Source organism: Tasmannia lanceolata, unplaced genomic scaffold (genome assembly GCF_043159265.1).
Source record: "Tasmannia lanceolata isolate RefF3 unplaced genomic scaffold, GAP_Taslan_0.1 ptg000020l, whole genome shotgun sequence".
In the NCBI taxonomy this organism is placed as follows: Eukaryota; Viridiplantae; Streptophyta; class Magnoliopsida; order Canellales; family Winteraceae; genus Tasmannia; species Tasmannia lanceolata.
This window is the reverse complement of record NW_027518697.1, coordinates 8541604-8561822: the sequence shown is the minus strand read 5'-3', so window position 1 is coordinate 8561822 and position 20219 is coordinate 8541604. Positions and strand designations below refer to the sequence as shown.

At 37.7% G+C, this 20219-nt stretch overlaps 1 protein-coding gene across 2 annotated transcripts in view; it reads right to left on the bottom strand.

Annotated features, from left to right (window-relative positions):
- The window catches only part of LOC143854620 (WD repeat-containing protein 26 homolog), a 32802-nt gene extending 15980 nt beyond the window's left edge, over window positions 1-16822 (bottom strand). The window contains exons 1-4 of one of the 2 annotated variants that reach the window (XR_013237556.1): window positions 16420-16822; window positions 15267-15346; window positions 14185-15069; window positions 7176-7277 (exon numbers count right to left, since the gene is read on the bottom strand). Coding sequence is in view for 1 of the 2 variants with exons in the window: in XM_077364665.1 (XP_077220780.1) it covers window positions 7176-7277; window positions 14185-14979 (897 nt within the window). In the remaining variant the exon portion in view is untranslated. The remainder of the gene's footprint in view (window positions 1-7175; window positions 7278-14184; window positions 15070-15266; window positions 15347-16419) is intronic. The other variant, XM_077364665.1, reaches the window with a different exon arrangement.
- Window positions 16823-20219: the final 3397 nt, after the last annotated feature.

Here is a 20219-nt window from a genome sequence, read left to right as displayed (position 1 = left end):
CATCAATAAGAGCTTTGTTACTTTCTTGAACCAAGCCACTTTGTATGATTAGGAATGCTTATTTTCCTAAAAATGGGGCTTTCGCACCATCTTTCGCCGATATCATGTTCTTACTTGAGCCACCATCAATGATCTCAGTGCATACTTTGTCTCCACAAAGCACTTGTGACACTTAGTGTTAACTGTTAAGAGCTGTCCTTTTGTATATTATTATAACCTTTTCCCAATTCTCCTAAGAATGAACCTCATACTTGTGGCCTGGTTTGAAACACCAATATTGCATCAGTACGGGTACGAGTGTCAGAATCCGACAGGTATCAAGTGTCGAATTCGACAAACCTCAAAAAGAAAGATCAGTGTATTCACTAAAATATTTAAATCAATTCTCAAATTCTAATTTTTAACATAATAATATGGTTATAAGTGTAACAATTAGTATTGAAAAATTTAATCAGATAAGTAAATAAAATGTTTTATTTTCATATAAACAACTTTCTATTAGGATGGATATGTGGCAATTGTAAAGTATGGTAAAAGTATTTAGAAAAACAAATAAAAGAGACCTAGAAGAGTAGCGGAGAATCCTGAAGTATTGGAATCTGACATGTGTATGACACGAGTACACCATTCATCTAGAAGAATCCAAGTAACATGGGGAAACACACAAGCTATCGTAATTGAGTGATCACTTCTAGTCCTTTATTAGTGATGGTTGACCCGAGCCGCCGATTGAAAAGTCATTGCAGTATTTCTTCGTCTTTAGGACTAATTGAAAACCTTCTTTAACAATCCAAATTTGTCGAATAACAAGCTCATCCTAAATATGAATGCAACAGTCACCAAATAACTGGAAACAAGCTGTTCCATTTCAACTCGAGTAGCCCATGTTGCCAGTTCGAAAAACACATTTGTATAATCTTCCACTCTTTTCTCATAGTCGTAAATTATGGTACCAATTAAAGAGAGCTTGCACATAATTGGCTGGTAGAAACCTTTCCTAAACTTCTATATTAACAGTTGTCAATGAAGAATTTGGGGCAATACCTGTCATTCACTTGATTCTTGTATTCATTGCCATCACATTGATAAAACTCCCTTAAGCTTGGCTTTGATGAACTTAATCTTTCAATTTGCCATCACATCATGTCAATCAAGGAAATCCTGCACACTCAGGAGCCAATCTACACCCAGAAATGCCTATATAGCATCTCCAAAAGCAGCTTATCCCATATGCATGGAAAGATTTTTCGCTGGGATGTCTAATACCAATTAACTTCAGTTATTCTCTGAACTATCAAATATGGACACAATATTTACTCTGTCAACCAAGTAGCTCACTGAAAGTTTAGGCTGAATTCAGAACATCAGCAAACATAACCTTTGCCTCAAAGAACCTTTTTTTGGACATAATTAAATATTCACATAAAAATACATTCTCATTTCTTTCATCTTATCCTCAATATTCCCAGTTCACTTTCCAAAATTTCATAGAACCTTACTATAATGAATTAGTACCATTAGGAACAAATTAGAGAGCACAATAGAAAATCAATCCACAAGTCGACAGCAATGCAAAATACAGCAACCTGGAAAATGTTATTTCTAGGACGAACTCTATTCCTCTATGATCCATCAAAACACAATTAGATTGAGTTCATGCTGGGCCTTTGTTGATGGCTCGAAGACTTGACAATATTAAACCAAGTTAGTATAGCTGAACATTCATAATCTAAATCTGTCTATATGGAAGGAACAGATTCCTGGTGGTTTCAATTGGTTAGAGAATATATTCATCAGAAAACATATTCTTCATGGTATCAATTGGAGGGAAACGAAGAGTTTAGTTACAGTTCCGGGTATCAGAACTCACAATTAGCTACTGTCTCACTAGTTGGCACGGTTGACCGGAATCTATTTCTTACAATGGACTTAAATGATGATACAATTGTTGTTGCAGCAACCTTGTTGGGTAGGTTGGATAGAGCATATTTTTTCTCAAGAGTGCTGAACAAAGGATTTGGAAACAGCACCCTGAATGAGTGTTCTAGGTCAAATCCTTTTACCAATGGTACCCTGAATGAGTCTTCTAGGTCAAATCCTTTTACAAGTGATTAGCAGGTGGTCGTGTTCTTTTAGCTCCTACAAATCACATTTCATCTATAGTCCTACCAAGCGGCACATTCCCGAAAGATGCATCATTTGTAACTAAGATGAGAAGCTGCTAGACCACCTCCTCTTGCACTGCATTTTTTTTTCACATCTCATTGGTAATTGTTATTTGCTTTTAGCGATTCTTCCTGTGTTTTAGACGAAGGGGGGTGGGAAAAGCCGAAAGGCTACGCGCTCAAAACCTTCGACCCTTTTTTTCTAAATGGGGGTGCCCGTAGTGTCACCGAACCATTTTTATTCTAAGTAGAGGCTTCTTTAGTGCTGGTCTGATCACCTCTCTTAGGTCCATTTGTAAGGAAAGGAACAACAATATTTTTCAGCAAAAAAAAACATTGATCCCAAAGAAAAGGAACATTTGCAATCCATCAGTGGGGCGGCAATCTAAAAAAAAACATTTTGGAGGAATTAGAAGAGAATACATTAGAAGAAATAGGCATGACTTTGTGTGGAGTTCACTGAGAGAAAAGGAAGTGATTGGAAAATGGCGATTGAGATCTTTAAGCTTAACTTCAGTGGTAGTTCACTTGAGAATCCCAGCTTGCCTAGTAGCCTTAAGCAAGGAGGACAGCTTAGGGCATGTTGATGGTTTGAACTATCATCAGGGCTGAAAATTAATTTCTCAAAGAGCATGATAGCCTGAATTAACATGCAACCTGAGGATTTGAAGGAATATACACATATTTTGGGATATAGAGATGGGGAAAGCTACGGGCTCAAAACCTTAGACCCTTTTTTTCTAAATGGGGGTGCCCGTAGTGTCACCGAACCATTTTTATTCTAAGTAGAGGCCTCTTTAGTGCTGGTCTGATCACCTCTCTTGGGTGGGTTTGGAAGGAAAGGAACAACCATATTTTTCAGCAAAAAAACACAGTGTTGCCGAGGAAAAGGAACATTTGCAATCCATCAGTGGGGCGGCAATCTAAAAAAAAACAATTTGGAGGAATTAGAAGAGAATACATTAGAAGAAATAGGCTTGAATTTGTGGGGAGTTCACTGAGAGAAAAGGAAGTGATTGGAAAATGGTGATTGAGATCTTTAAGCTTAACTTCAGAGGTAGTTCACTTGAGAATCCCGGATTGCCTGGAACTAGTAGCCTTAAGGCATGTTGATGGTTTGAACTATCATCAGGGCTGAAAATTAATTTCTCAAAGAGCATGATAGCCTGAATTAACATGCAACATGAGGATTTGAAGGAATATACACAGATTTTGGGATATAGACATGAAAATCTGCCTATCACCTACCTAGGGATCCCTTTGGGGAGTGGCCTTCCCAAAGCTCACATGTGGGACTCTGTGGTGGAAAGAATGGAAAGGAAGCTAGCCTCGTGGAAAAAGAAGAATCTATCCTTTTTGGGGGGAGGATTACTCTTATACAGGCAGCCTTGGCAAACCTATGGTGTATTTTATGGCTCTCTATAAGATCCCAGTGAAAGTGGCCTAGAGATTTTAATTTTAAAAAGTTGCAAAGGGACCATTTGGGAAGGAGCGGAGTCAAAGAAACGGCTCAAACATCAGAAGAGATGGAAAAAGGTGTATATTAAAGAATCAAGGTGGAATTGCAATCTGGAAAATAAGGATGTGCAATAAGGCATTATTGCGAAAATGGTTATGGACGTTTGGTGAAGAAAAAGAATCACTATGACATAAAATCATTGGGGACAAATATAAACAGGGGGTGGGGGGATTGGGAGAGTAGAAACCCAGTGTTAGGAAATGGTTAGGTTGCATCGAAGCCCATTTGTATGTACATATACTCCTTTGAGTCTTTAGTAAGATTTAAAGTGGGTAAAGGTGAGGGAACTAGATTTTGGGTAGACCTTTGGCTAGACGAGTCCAGTCTGTGCCATGCATATTAGGACCTATACCATATAGCGACCCTTAGAGAAGCTAAAGTCAGTGAATATTTGGTAAGTGGGGTGATTTACTAAAGGGCAAAATTCGGTGACTATTTGCAGAGGGGGAGTGGGTTTGGGGACATTAGGGTTGGAAAAATATAAAGGATTGAGATTGGGAGTCTGTCAGCGTTGCTTGGTCTTTGTATTCTACATACTGTTCACCGGCCTCTGCCTGAAAATAGATTTTGGATCCCTAGCCCTCATGGTACTTTCTCTTTTAGTACTTTCTTTTTCAGGTTGAACTATCTAAATAGGAAAGTTTCAAGTCGTGCAAGAATTTGGAAATCGAACGCTCCACCAAGGGTTGCGGTATTCATCTGGACATTGGCGAGCAAGAAAATTAATACACGTGATCGCCTCAAAAGAAGGAAAATGCAGCATGCAAGCTGGGGTATTTTTTGCAAGATGGAGGAGTTGTTGGATCACTTGATCGTGCAATACCCGTTCAAGTACCCTCTTTGGTAGGCAATCATCAAAAGTTTTAACTTTGCGTGGGTGTTTCCAAGAACTATAAAGAGCTTACTATCAAGCTGGAGTGGTGGATCATTTGGAGAAACGGGGGCAAACAATATGGTGGTGACACTAGTTTGCCACGTTTGGAAAGAAAGGAATAATTGTATCTTCAAGAGGAGTTGGGCAAAAATCATCTCTACCTCAAAATGGCAACAACGTATCCAGTTACAATGTGAGAGAGGTACTTAGAATATGGAAAACGGTGATGAAGGAAAAGAAAATGAAACACACTATCGTATCAAAGTGGACCCCTCTACCATTAGGTTGGATGAAACTAAACTTTGATGGCAGCACCAAAGGCAACCTGGATCAGGCTGGAATTGAGGTTATTATTTGTGACTCGAACAGAAGACGAGTGATGTCGTTTTCTGGGCCAGCGGGAATAATTGATTCTAATGAGGCAGAAGCTAAAATGTTGCTTTGGGAGCTAAGATGGTATGCTCATGTCAGGTGATTCTAATGAGGCAGAAGCTAAAATGTTGCTTTGGGAGCTAAGACGGTATGCTCATGTCAGGTGTGGCTGCCTATTGGTGGAAGGTGATTCATCAAATGTAATAGCCTGGGCAAGCAATAAAAGTGTTGGTCCTTGGAAGATAGTTGATATCATTGATGAGATAAGGAATCTCATTCAGGAAATCGGACCTCAACTTCAGCACTAGAGGAGAGCCGCAAATGAGTAAGAAGCCAAACTAGCAAAAGATGGGGTGGATAAGGAGGGAGTGGAGGTCATCACCTTAAGCCAAGAAAAAGAGAGGAGGGGAGTTGAGTGAATGAGTGAGCAGGTGATTATATTGCAGCAAAGCAAAGTCGCCTCCAGGCAACGAATAGTGAGAAAGCCATAACGCCAGTCATGGCATAAGGAATGAGGTGGTTGCAGGCAGGTACCTCTGGCTGAATTTCTGGGGGTGATAAGGCAGCAGGTGTATACTGGAGAGAGGTGTTGAAAGGACCCAACAGGAAGTAACAGAAGGCAGATTCTGTAGCGAGCAGAATACAGAATATGCTCATATCTTCTGGTGGGATCCAATTGTGGAAATGTTTCCATTAACACAGAGATTGGGCTAAAAAGGGGTGGAGTAAACATCTGTAATCTGATTTTCCTGGTAGTTACTAGTGGGTTCGGTGTTGTGAAACTAGTGTATTTATCTTACGCAGGGCATAGATGTGGTGTGGTTACCATGGGTGGGACGCCTCGTTCCCATCGGTGTAACCTGATTATTACGGCATTAATAAAACTTGTTTTTTTAATGGCATATATATTAAATGAAAATAAAGGGGAAAACCCTGCGACCGAGAAGGTCAATACAAGGATGAACTACTAACTCGGTACAAAAAGGAAGAATTAGGGTCGAGGAGGAAGGAAGTCAAATAGTTATAGTCTCTCCCTCAGGACCCCTGATCTGGCCAAACTAATTGAATCACTATTTGCCCAGCGATTGATATGTTGGAATGATATCGTAGTGTTTGCCACTTGGTATTGGATCTCATCAAACCAATGAGTGAATTGCCAAGGGACGAGATTGCCACCCCTCAACCACCTGATTATGTTGAGAGAGTCTCCCTCCACTATCACACAGTCCCTAATGCTACCGTCTAGGATCCTGGGATCCTGAAGCACTACTCTAACCTCAACCTCATTAGAGTCTGTGATCCCAATTGGCCCAAAAAAATCCCACAATGTAGCACATGACTCGTCTCTAAGCACTCCCCCTACTCCAGCTGGCCCAGAGTTACCCATACTAGAACCATCGAAGTTGAGCTTTAGGAACCCAGGAGCTGGGAATTAATAAAACTTGTTATCTTTCCCAAAAAAAAAAAGTGTCTGCTTCGAAGGATGAAGGATTTGGCTGAAAATTTTGTTGGGCCACATTTGATTGAGGGGGGGCTCCCTCAATGTGATAAGATAGATGAAGAGTGACACTTCTTGCCCACATAGAGGACAGCGTCAAGGAATCTCCAGACAAATGCATGGGTACTAGATCTCCTTCAATCATATCCACTCTCATTCTGAACGTGATCTCCTTACAAAGAGGTTTAGTAGGAGGTTTTTCCTATTGGTTTTCAGTGCAGCTACTTAGATGTTTAAAATGTAGCATTGAGTGTTTTCTTTTTCTCCTCTCTGTATTCTTTCCTTATACCTTTAAATGAAGTACCATTAGCTTTCAAAAGAGCAAAAACCGTTACATGAATACTTAACTCAACTCATCTAAGCCTTTGTCCCAAACTAGTTGGGGTCGGCTAATGAATCCTTTAGAAACTGTTACACAAATCTGGAAGAAAAATTACCCTAGTGAAATTGGGTAGTGATAATTTCTAACTTGGTCTAAACCTCTCAAGATTTTTATTGGCAAGAAGGCTAAAGTAGGATGCAAATAGGGACTGGAATGGACACCCTTAAAATTAGGTATCATATACACTCTACTTGCTCTCTTCCCATTTCTATTAAATAAAAGATGAATAAAACATACGTATGTAGAGTGCAGCAATCTATTTCAATTGTGAAGGAACAATAAAATGGTTGATCCCAAGCTTACAGAAAATCAAACAACCGAACAATTCCATATCAACAGGCAATGTAAAAAAATAAAAAGATTACCTCCCATATAATTGCCGAGCGATCGTTGGATGATGAGGCTAAGTATTGACCATTGTTTGAGAACTGCAAAAACCATACTTCATCAAGGTGTGCCTGCAGTACCTGCTCCATAAGTGAAACAAGATTAGAAAATAGATGGAAACTAAAGCCTCTAGGTTGTGAATGAGATATGTAACAGCAATTATCAAATGGTTGATACATATTCATGCAAAGTTTTCCCCTGTTCCGTTGGATTAGGCATTTTGCTACTCCAAAATTTTATTCAGAACTAGAACATGGCATAAAGACTGCACAGATGGTGAGGAATAAAGTTAATGATGAGATAGGGAAGTAATGGAATCCAGTAATTTAAGTATTTTTATTTTATTTTATTTTTAAAACGATTTCATTATCGGAGATGATCCCCTGCCCCCACAAAAAAATATCACATGAAAAGGGGGGCGCATGATCCTACGCAAGGGGGTTGAAAAAATCATCGCCCTTTCATTATTTAATATTATAAGAGAATTTATTAAAAATGAAGGAAAAAATAAGAAAATCCTAGGAGGAGTGAAAGAGAAACATAAAATCCATCATGAGGGACAAAAACCTAAAGCTCATATAAAAGGGAAAGAGAAAAATCAATCCCAGGGTATGGGGTTCCAAGTTGTAAGTACTTCCTATGTTTAAGCGTAGCATGGCTTGCATTTCTCATAATATTTGAGTAAGATAGCGCGGTAAGTTCAATACCATTATTATTGCAGTTGCTTTACTAGCAGTTTACCTTGTTATGTCTTTAAAATCTATGGTTCTAAATCTCCAGATAGCATTTAATCATGTCACTTCAATTCAAGTACGATTCTTTGACAGTTTCGTCCCCGAGTTTATAGAATCAATGTGGATCTCAGATGACGAATCTCATAATAAAAGACATAATCATCTAAGGTTCACGCCATTGTCTTCAGCCCTCTAATCATGAAGTGATATATTTCCAGTAACATGAGTCACTTGTAGCAAATTTTGGAGGAAATGTAATTGATGGAGGTTTAACATGGAAATTTACTTATCATTCAAAAAAAAACATGGAAATTTACTAGAGGTCACCAATGTGAGCCATTGCAATTAGTGGAGGATTCAGACTCTTATGCTCCCGTCAACTGTTCAAAAAGGTTCTTGCATGCGCCAAACATTTTCCGAACTCTTATTTCACAATACAGGATATTTATTTTAGAAATTGTTCACTCCAATTGTCGAAGTGCATTTGTGTTGCTGGTTTCAATTCATTATTTCTTGTGCACGCTTAGGTTATAGCAGAAATTATTCACTGAAAGCACCTTCCCTGTGCAGGGCTTTCAATAATAGGCAACCTCATGGAAGGGACAGTCTCTCTTCGACCGGGATATATAGGCCTTGCAAGATAATTGGCTGATACATTTAATCTCTATCTTCAGGTGACACCTTTTGATTGCCAGGGGATAAGAAAGAAAAGAAACATCAAGATTTAATTGGAATGAAGTTGAATACAGGAATCCATTTTTAGAACAACCTAAGGATCGTAGAAACAATAAATGAGATGGCATTTGCATCAGAAAAGAAAATAGACATATAAGTTCTTTTTTTTCTGAACAATATAAACATTGACAATATTTGACATAGAAATGATAAAGCTGATTATCTTATGTAAGCCAGGATGTTTTGAACATTACCTTCATGGATAAATACACGAAGAAAAGGATCAACATTTTGTAATGGAGGATGGAAGTGAAGGTTTTAAGTTTTTAACCATATTTGGAAATGAGGCAAGATCTAAAGAGGGATATTTTTTTATTTCTACTTGACCATGAAAGATTACTTTGATGAGTAAAAGTTTCAGATTATCCATTTAGCTGTTATGAGTACTTTACTCATGCTTGTTAATTTTCTCTTCCTACATAGTTATGTTTTGCCACCTTGAAGGAAGACCAATCAGTCAAACTGTTCACTAATTCCAGTTGGCTGAAATACAATAACTAAGAAGAGCAAATGACAACAATATCTCTAACTAAACTTGAATAAGGCTATAGATTAACGTTAAATTATTAATTTATTAACAATATAATTTATGTACGCCGCCGCGGATAAAACTCATCCAACACACTCTAAAACTAAAATGGGTGGAACAATCGGGGTTAGTTTGTCCACTCAAAATAGTTAATTTGATAATCTCCCTGCATTAGATACATCTGCTTATGCACTTGGATTTTACTACTCTCTTGTTTATTGCTCTTCCAAGACATCAAGATTCAAGAGTACATAAATAAACAAAACCTAGCAGTGGGATGCACGGACGAAAAAATCCAGTAGCATACAGTACAATCAAGTTCCAATACACATTTTCAACAGTGTAGAGATAGACAAATAAAACAGTCCACAACTAGAAGTCTGAAATACCTTGAACTTGAGTTATCATTAATAAAAAGTGATTAAGTGTATTAAATAGGATTAGTGTGATTAAGTGCAACTTAGTAACTGATGAAGTATGGGAGGATATTTTGGTAAATTCATCAAGGGACATGAGTGTAATCAATATAAATGAACAAGAGTAAGATTGTGAATTCAACACAAGGGACACACATGTAAATATTAGAATTTCTCAAGGGCATAAATGGAATTGTGAGGGAAAAGACTTCTCTGGATTAATTTTAGCACAAGCAGAGCAATTGGGAGGGTGAGAGCAGCCTTGACAACTGAATTTCCAGATGTCAAACTGCTATCAACCCTTTTGATTTAAAGTTTAAAATATAAAAGATGAAAATTAAGAAAAAAAAAGAGAGAGAAAAATAGAGAAAAGGAAGGGAAGATTTGGGTTGATCAAATAGAGAAAACTCAAAGGTTTTTGCAAGATTTGGGTTGATAAAATTGAAGAAGAGAAGAAAAGAGTGGAAGAGAATCCAAGGTAAAGAAGAAAAATTGGAGATTTTCTTAATGTTTTCAACTGACTTTGATATTCTGAAACTTTCCGGCCATAATTGGCCAGAAAGTTCAACATGAAAGTTGTAGATTTTTTTCCGTATGTCCAAATTCATATAGGTTTTGTAGGATTTGGTAAAGAAATGACTAAGTTATGTAAATTTTAAAATTCAGCAGAAAAAGGGGTTTAAAATGGTGATTTTCTGTTTTCCGACCATCTCCGGCGAGATTTGGCCGGAGGTCTGAACATAAAAGTTGTTGTAAATAATATTTGGAACAACTTTTATGTTTAGTGCATTTCCTATTTTTGAGTATTTAAGAAGTTGTCTTAAATTAAAGATTCAGTTTAGCTTAAAACCCTCTTCCAAGAATCAGATCGGAAAAGTTAATTTTCTTGCTACCTCCGGCAAGATTTGGCCGGAGGCTTGAACATGAAAGTTTTTTGAAATGATATTTGGAACAACTTTTATGTTTAGTGCAACTCTTGGTTTTGAGTATTTAAAAAGTTATATTAACTTTAAGATTTCAGATTTTACATGAAACCCTCTTTTAAGATTAGATCAGAAAAGTTACTTTTCCGGCCATCTCCAGTGAGATTTGGCCGGAGTAACCAACTAGACAATTGTTCTCCTATTTATAATGAACAACTTTGATGTTTACCACTTTTCCTGATTATAAGCTTTTCTAGGAGAAAAATGAAGTGTAAATATCACTTTTCACGATTTTCCTCAAGGGCAGTCGAATGCCACCCAGAAAAAGTTGTTTTTCTTATATTTCTATTTTGTTTGGGAAATGGAATTTCCACTTGAAGCGCGTTTGAGTATGATATAAAGTACATAAAAAGATATTGATTTTATGAACCCTAATAGGTAGTGTTGCAAAGAGAAGCAAGAGAAATGGGGAAATGAATTCCCTCCTCAAGTTTGTATGTGTATTGTGTAAAGTACTTAAATACCTATTGATTACCTAAGCCCAATTATGTAGGGGTGCAAAGCGCAGAGCAGAGGGAAAGGAAGAAGAATAAGGGGAAAACAAAAGTGTTTGAAGGAGAGTAATTCAGCACAGTTAAAGCATTATCCCTACATGTCCATGAAAAGAATGTTTTATATAAGAACTAGCATTGTTTTCCATGCTTTGGTTATATATATTATGTTTCAAGATGTACTTTGAAACTCTTGGGTATGTAAGAATTTTAGATTACGAAGCCAACACTTGGTGTTGCTCATATCTGGCTCATGAAAAGTTGGACAATATCAGTAAGCACGCCAACTCAACTCAACTAAGCCTTTGTCCCAAACTAGCTGGGGACGGCTCATGAATCCTTTAGAAAATTTTCATGAAGAAGGTGAAAGAGTCCACCCGGCTCAAATTGACTAAGTCTAATCCCGACACTAGTTGCGTTTATCTACATGGATCATTTTCTTCCATTCTCTCCTATCCAAGGTTATGTTCTCTGTTATGTTCCTAGCCATCAGTCTTTCTTTCTTCATTGTTTCTACCCTAGTTGTTTTCGGTCTGCCCTTACCTCTTTTTACTCCATCAACTTGGCACGAGTCACTTCTTCTCACTGGAGCATCCAAAGGCCTACGTTGGATATGCCCAAACCATCTTAAGAGGTGCTCTCATCTTCTCCTGAATCGGTGCCACTCCCAACTTTTTACGGATGTCTTCATTTTTAATTCTATCTAACCTTGTGTGACCGCACATCCATCTAACCATTCGCATCTCCGCTACACTCATCTTATTCACATGCTGCTTCTTGGTGGCCCAACATTCTGAGCCGTACAGCATGGCTGGCCTCACAGCTGTCTTATAAAACTTTCCCTTCAACTTGGTAGGTATTTTACAGTTGCACAGAACCCCTGAAGCATGATTCCACTTCAACCAACCTGCTCTTATTCTGTGGTTAGCATCCTCTTCAATCTCTACTTATGTAGGATTGAACAAAAATAGCGAAAGATATCCCTCTTAGGTACCTCCTGTCCAGTCATATTTACTACATCCTCACCCCGCCTCCTTACATTACTAAAGTATTTATATCCCATTACATAATGGGATATAAATATGTTGGCCCTCTTTTCAATGAAGGTAAAAAAAATAATTGACCATGTATACAGCAGGTATCCGCTTTGTACCTGCGATAGTTTATTGCCTTCTGTTTCATAAGCATCTTTGTGTAAGCTATAGCTATACATTATGACTTTGATAGTATTTTTCATATATATGTTTAGCCATGCCCAGCGATAGATATGATTTAAAATGCTTTGATAACTGTTAGTTTTAAAATTGTATTGGACGTGCTACATCTGTGCTTTATTTACTCACTCGTTCAGCGGAACTGATGTGGATTATACAACATTTTTCAGACTCAGTGATTGAGCTCAGACAGGGATCGATTCAGTGCAAACCTGGTTATCTAGAAGTTTCGTAGTTGGATAGGTAGGATTAGTATTTTCTTTTTGGATCCTGTATATGTGTACTTTTGTCACACTCTCGGATGTATATGTATATGTATATGAATCAGTTTGGTTATTTAGTTTTGCTTTGGATATTGATTTATATTATGTACCATTGATATCTGATTTGATGTGATTCAGTTTCTGATTTGGCCTTGCAGGCGTGCGAGGTTCGCCCTGGGGCGCATGCAGCGCCTACCACGTGTCCCGAGGGTCTCGGGGCGTGACAAAGTCCCTCTCAATAGTGAATGATAGAAATGAAATGCAACCATATACACGTCCAACGAGTAACCATAAGACATACCAACTCTCAAGTCTCAACTCCAAGAGAGCCCCAAACCAACATCAACACTTCTCAAGTTTCAAGAGTTGCTAAGTGACTGTAGTTGCTCCTCCTCAATGTCTACAAAACATTCTCACCATGCTTCTTCTCATCACATCTCAATACACGGTTTTATATACTTTCATTGGCCTCCAACTCATCCAACTTTTCATTTTCAAAAATGTCATATCGATAACACCACATGTAGATACCAAATCAAATCAGCCCAACACATATCAATCCTTATGAAGAACATAACCAACCTCGAAATCCATCTATGGAATTGGAACACAGTAACAAAAAGTCAAGACCACATCCAGTTCTCTTCAACATCCAAATGAATACCGAAACATCCAAGTGTCGGTTGAAACATCTGTGCTTCTCCCACTAAAAGAATCCTCACTATAGAATTTTAAAAAGGGCCCTCGTGATAAATAGTTGGTGAACTATAACTATATTCAAAATATTAACCAGAGGAAACAAACAATATAAAAAACGAAAAATAGTAAAGGCAAGCAGAGTTCATCACTGACGTTTGAAGAATCAGACCATGACAACTTATAGCATTGTAAAGCGCACAAAAACAAGGTAAAACAGATAAAAAACCAAAATAAGTCAATTGTAATAGTCTATAGACCGTAGTCCATAGATTTCTCAAGTTTCTGCCTCCGTGGTTTTACGATGAAGCAAATACAAGAATTTTCATAGAGATATTATGACCATGGAATAGCATAGAGGAGGAAACACTCATCTTCATAGATATTGCTGATAAATCAAGATTCCACCTGTGTTTGAAAAAATGATTAATGGAGAAACTAAATTATGCAATAACAAAGAAATCTGGGTACACGCCAATATTCAATCAATCAAAAGAAAATTGCCCATAACAATGTTGTAGTTGGAAAGATGGCACTCAATCCCTAGAAAAATTTAAATATTAAAGCAACTTCAAGTTTTATTCAGCCAAGAAAAGCATGTTGAATAACCACCGTTTAAATGACTAGAACTTAAATTTCTATATGCCACTGTCTAACCATAGAAGTATACATTTCCAAATGGATTCATTTTTCTAATTAGAGAAGGTGATTCTGCATCAATTAAGTGTGAGCCAGAGTTTATGGTAATTACTGTTAAGACATTCCAAGAAAAAAAAGGAAATAAGGACTGCGTCATAGAGTGCTTTGCAAAGATAAACTGATCCGAAAAAAATGAAGACATGTATAAACAAGTAAGCATATGGAAACTGAGAAACAAGCTACAAAGACGTAGATAACAGCATTAAATCTCCAGTACAAGTTATAACCTGTAGAGTTCGAGAAGGAATTTGGTCTTTTCCACATTGATGATCTGAGTATAATGATAGTGCGCTATCCAAAGAGTTGTGAAAGACACAACCCTCCCTTTGCACGTTGAGAGCCTGCTCAACCAAATGCTCTAACCTCCTTTCGGGTATCATAACAGTGGGAGGAAGCAATTTCTGCAATTTCTCCAAAAGTTTTAACCGTAAGTTTGCACTCGCATTATCTTGAGTGGTAAATCCAAGCAATGCAGACTGTGAAGGAGATACAATACATCCAGAGAGCTCATGAACTCGGTTTTTATTTATGCCAATAGGAACAATCTCAGATCTTAGTGTCTTCAAAGCATCCATGACTCTTTCCTTTTCTAGAAGTTCAAAGAATTTCTGCTCCAATATCAAGAAAGATGCAGACTTTAGAACGTTTTCATCTTGAAGACCGATTTTTTGCAATGTAGCCACACTTCCATCCCAATTCCCATCTAGCACTTGCGTCCTAAACAAGGTAACCATAGACGAATGTAAGGGTATCCCCGACTCCTCTTCTAGAAGTGCCCCGCTTCTCTCATACCCTAGAGAGTAAAGGGCCTTTGTTATGATCCGAACAAATTCCACCCTTTTGATAAGTCCTTTAGAACCAACCATCTCTCCATCCCCTTGGGAAGGTAAAGGTCTGGCCATTGTGTCTCCCAGAGAACCGATGGGCTCTGTAAGAGACAAGTTGCACGAGAGGCTCCTCAATTCTCCTCGGGACACTTTCACACGTTTCGAGGGTGGTTCATCGTCATCTACACCTCCCATGAAATGTCAAATTCAGCCCATATATTTTCAGCACGGCAAACAGAAACTCTAGCTAAAGAACAGAGCAATTTCAGGAATAAACCAATTTCCCTGCATAGAGAAATCAAACAAAAACATTACAAACCCCCAAAAAATAGGTGCTTGAATGGCATCAAACCCACAATTTATTAGTCACAAGTACCAAATCTAACAAACACCAAAAGTCAGCCAAGCTTTCAACAATCCAATTTCAAAAAGCTCTGTTATCGAGAAAGCATAAATGTACAGCCTAAGAACAGGGTACGTACAATGAAAGGGTGTTATTTCAGCACAACACCACAGGGCTGGTTAGATGAGATTTATCTTGGACTAATGTGCAACTTTATCTCTGTTGAAATGAAAAAAAGAGGGTTAGTATAGATGCTTCCTCTCATTAATCTACTCCAATCAATGACTTTGAAGCAAAAGTTCGAAATAATTAGACAAAGACAGAAATGAGTCTTCATATCGTAAAAAAATCATTCAACAATTTGTTAATCTTCTAATTCACATTGATTCCCCCATTCCTGTCAGATGTTAGAAGTGCAACCCAATAGCATCTGCTATTTATCTGTCTTTCAACAAAACAAGGAAATAGCAAATGCATCCATAGAAACAACATTTCCTGCCACTAATAAATTCTAACCAAATTTCCAAAGAAAAAACATGAATGAAACAAAACAAAGCGCTTCATCATGCCTAATCTACCAAAAAAAATACTTATAACAGTCAGAATGGCAAAAAACAATATAACCTAATCAACGGAGATGCCACACAATAAAGATAAGAACTAGCCCACAAATAGATAAAAATAAATCATAGTTTTGTTCATTTTCTGAGCATCTGACAGTATAATAAACAGTCAGAATGGCACAGACCCATATAGCCAAATCAACATAGATGCCCCAAAATAAAGATAAGAACTAGCCCAGAAATAGATAAAACTATTTCAGAATTTTGTTCATTTTCTGAGCATCTGACAGTATAATATACAGTTTCCTCTAAGTTCTCAGAAACCAAGAGAATGTGATATTCTATACAAAAAAATATGAATTGGAAATGCCCCATCTCGCAAATCGTATCCATTTCCTATCTAAGGAAAAAAAAAGTTCAATTCAAAGAATTATTTGTGCAAAATAGAGAAAGAATGAAAAAGATATTGCCCACATAAAAATCTGCAAATTCCCCCACTATATACTCTGAAGAACAACACAAAACGCCCAAAGATACACAGTTTTTAACTTCAAATTAGAAAATCCTTCTGATTACAGAAAAAGGCTAAACATCAATAAGAACATACATCATCAACAATCAAGACCTAAAGAAACACACAAAAACCAGCCATCAGATCAAGAAAAAACAAGAATCTGACCCCAGTAGCAACAAAGATGAATACCATCGGTTAAAAATAAGATTCCTAACCTGAAATAGCTATCCGGTTATGGAGAATCTATGGATCTAACACCACACAAGAACCCTCAACCTAAAATCAAGAATACCCAGATGGTAAAAATGATGATTGCACAAAACCCAGAAAGGGATTTTGCTATGGAATATCTTTTCGGTCAAGAGGGCTCGAATCTAATAGAGAAATCAACGGGAAAATCTCAAAGATAATGCGTACAGAGAGAGGAAGAGACCAAAACCCTCAAAAGGCTTCTCTTCCTCTTCTTTGTACATAGATTAAAATAGTTTTTCTTATTGTGCTTGTTTTGCATTGGAAGTAAAAGAAGACGCTAGAGGAAAGAAGGAAAAAATAAAATGCCCATAAGCAGATGCTAGGCCTTTTATGCCCATGTGGTGGCAGGGAAATGGGATTTTCTTTTTTCTTTTTTGCCCTTTTGGCAGATATAAAGGAAACCAACTCTCACCAGACTAACTCTCACCACCATGTAGATTTATGTGAAACTCCATATGTTTGGTGTTATTCTTTCTAGAATAGAGTTGGGCTCTAATAATTAATATATATGTTCGTCACATTTTATATCTAAGTATTAAAAAGTTATCATATAGATGTTGTTGATTACCTCTACCTATTAACCCTAGATGACCGCAGTCCTTTAACCTACACCACTACGTAGATTTATGTGAAACTCCATATGTTTGTGTTGGTATTATTCTTTCTAATATAGAGTTGGGCCTCTAATAATTAATATGGCTGGTGGTCACATTTATATCAAGTATTTAAAAGTATTAATTATCATATAGATGTTGTCGATTACCTCTACGCATTAACCCTAGATGACCGTTGTCCTTTAACCCTAGTGGCATGAGGAAAGTCTCCACTCAAAAATGGCCTTGTATAGTTGCGTCTTCGAAAGTATGTCTTAAGGAGAATCTCGAGGGGCATTCCTACTTGAGCGGGGTGACATGCTAACTCCCCTTAGGCCCAACAGGCTATGAGTGGGAACCTTGGTAGCTTGTTGAAGGGCTGCACGAGGACTTGCTTGTGCATGTTAGGCACAACAGGAGATCAACTTGCAGTTCGTAGGTTTGCTCTAAGGGAGTTTTGGGTGCGGACTGAGAGTTTTCCAAAGGGATGTTCCAATTTCTTTAGTTGAGGGACACGGGCCAAAGACAACTCATTTTGGGTTGGGTTCACATTTGCATTGCACGGTCGAACGGTGCAGGAGGCTACTACAATACTCTGCCTCCCACACTACGTTATGTCCTGTGGGTTTTTTCTCGTCTAGTTTCATGATTCACGGATCGAAGGGGAAAGATTTATTCTTCTACAATTCGTGTGTGTTTCCCCAACACTCTTGAGAGTAATTTTCAAACAAAACTTAAGTTTTGAAAATGGCACCTTCCATCTAAATTATTTGCCTCTAAATCCCTCCCCTCACATTTTAACCAGGCTCAAGCCAATAGCGCCCAAGTTGATGGCAGAAGGCGGCATCAGAGATTCTATTTCGGGGAAGCACCCCATATTGAAATTCTCAGTTGTTAGTTGCCTCCCCACCAGTGGATTCATTTCCCTCATACAGCTTCAATCCCCAATCCGATCAATTACGGCAAGGGCCATTTTCGGGAGGGGGAAGGCACAAGTAGGCATGATTAATCTCGAGAAGGATGTAATGGTGACTACATCCCAGTGCTTTCAACTTATCGTCTGGCTTCCCGGTGGCATCGATACGGCCTTTCAATCATTTTCACACTGATTATTGTTTTCATTTTGACTTGCGTCCTTTCCGCCTGATTATCAAAAAATTCTGTTTGGTTGGTTTGCTACTTGCACAACAGGATCAATCCCTAAATGAAAAGGATTATGCTAATCAAGTGGAGGTGGTGAGTCACCTTGATTCCTCATGCCATCAAGATAAGACATTAACCTATTTATTAGCTAGGGTGGAATGTTAAATATGAGACAGATGACCCAAGTCAACATGAGACAGATGACCCAATTGTCGATAAGGATTTATTTTGCATGGTGTATCTAAGAGATGATATACCTATGGATCTAAATTTTGGTTTCGGTTTCGGCCGAAATCCGGTAAAAAAAGTATTATTTTAATATTTCGGTAATTTCAGCCAAAATTCCGGAAAAAATATATATTTTGAAAAAAAAAATCACTTTAACGAAATTTCGGATTTTGGTCGAAATTTAAAACCATGGATTTACCTAGTTCAAGATTGTTTTAATGATTCAGGTATGGAGTGTGTATAATTCACACATGCTAAAGCCCATTACTGATGGGGCCCATCCCAAAGCTCTAAGGAGCAAGCTTAGGCGCAAAGGCAGACAACCTTGAGACTTTCTATTTCCATGCCTGCCAATGGAAACAGATTTATTTCTATTCTCCTGCATATCAATTATGACAAATTTCTTTCTACTTTCCTGCATGCTAATTAGGATAGATTTGTTTCGATTTTGTGTATGGCCAAATAAGGGATATGTCCATTCCATGCACAGCTAAATAAGGTCATTAGGATTGTGTTTACCTTTTATATTTAGGTTGCCTTTAATAATAAGGTGCCAACTTTAGATGTTTCTTTTTGCTTGTATGAGATTTCATTTTTAAAATCACTCCTAATCTATAAAAGAGGGTGGATGAGACATGTAATGACACTTTTGTTTCAATTATCAATTAATGAATTAAGAGAGAAGATATCCACTCTTGGAGTTTTCTTCTTTTCTCTCTATTTTGCTATCGTAGGACTACAATTTCCTATTCTTGTGATTTATTTTCGCTTTACTGCCTTATCGGATTGCATTAATTACCTATAGGTGCATGATTGGTCCACGTGTTATTGCACGAGGAGCCAATATTAAAGACGACCCTTGTGTTCTTAGCAATTATACATGTTGCTAGGAGGTTGATGTGTAGCGATTGCTACTATAGCATATTTACCTATGGTCATGACGGATGTGATCATATGGAAGAGGGTCTTTTGCAATAAAACCTGTTAAGAAATTATGCCTCGAGTCATCCTTTTATACAACAGTTTGTTATAAGAGGTTTGTCTGAGTATGCATCAATATTAAGATAAGATCAAGCATACATCAACTCACGGTATCTTGCTGATCGAATAGCCAACCATCCTAGAAGTTAAGTGAGGTAGCTTATCATCTATGACTCCCCTTTAAGCGCAAAGATGGAGGTGTCATTACAATGAAGTAGTGATGAATTAGAACAGAAGTAGTCAACAGGTGTAATAACAGTGAAGTAGTGGTAAGTAATCTGTGGTTGTCAACTGAAGTAGTTTCCTCGTGGAGAGTGTCATTACCAAAATATGGGCGGAGTGGGGTGTTATTACCAATATATAGAGAGACGAATGAGAAAGAAGAGTACTAAATCCCAAGACTATGGTCAAACCAAAAAATTGTGCAACCAAACATACCCTTCAATGAAAGGGTTGAATCAATACTTTACTTTATACCCATTTTTATTAAAAAATGTCAATTAATTTGTAATCTCCTATGTAGCCAGTTATTATTGCATCATGGTAGCAATCAGGCTAACAAGAGACGTGTAAAATTTGCTTTACAACCATTTTAGGCAATGTTGAGATGACTGGACCTCATTTCATGTCATAAGGTGTCCTCATCCTCTCTAATACAATCACTAGTTCCCTATGCCTCACATGGCATTAGGGAGGGGTAGTTTTGTCATTTTAAGGAAAAAACAAAAGAAAGAAAGAAAGAAAACTATGATAAAGGCATGTAGTTGTCAACTGTTATCATTGTTCGTGGAGATTTGAAGGGTGCTCTATATTCACAA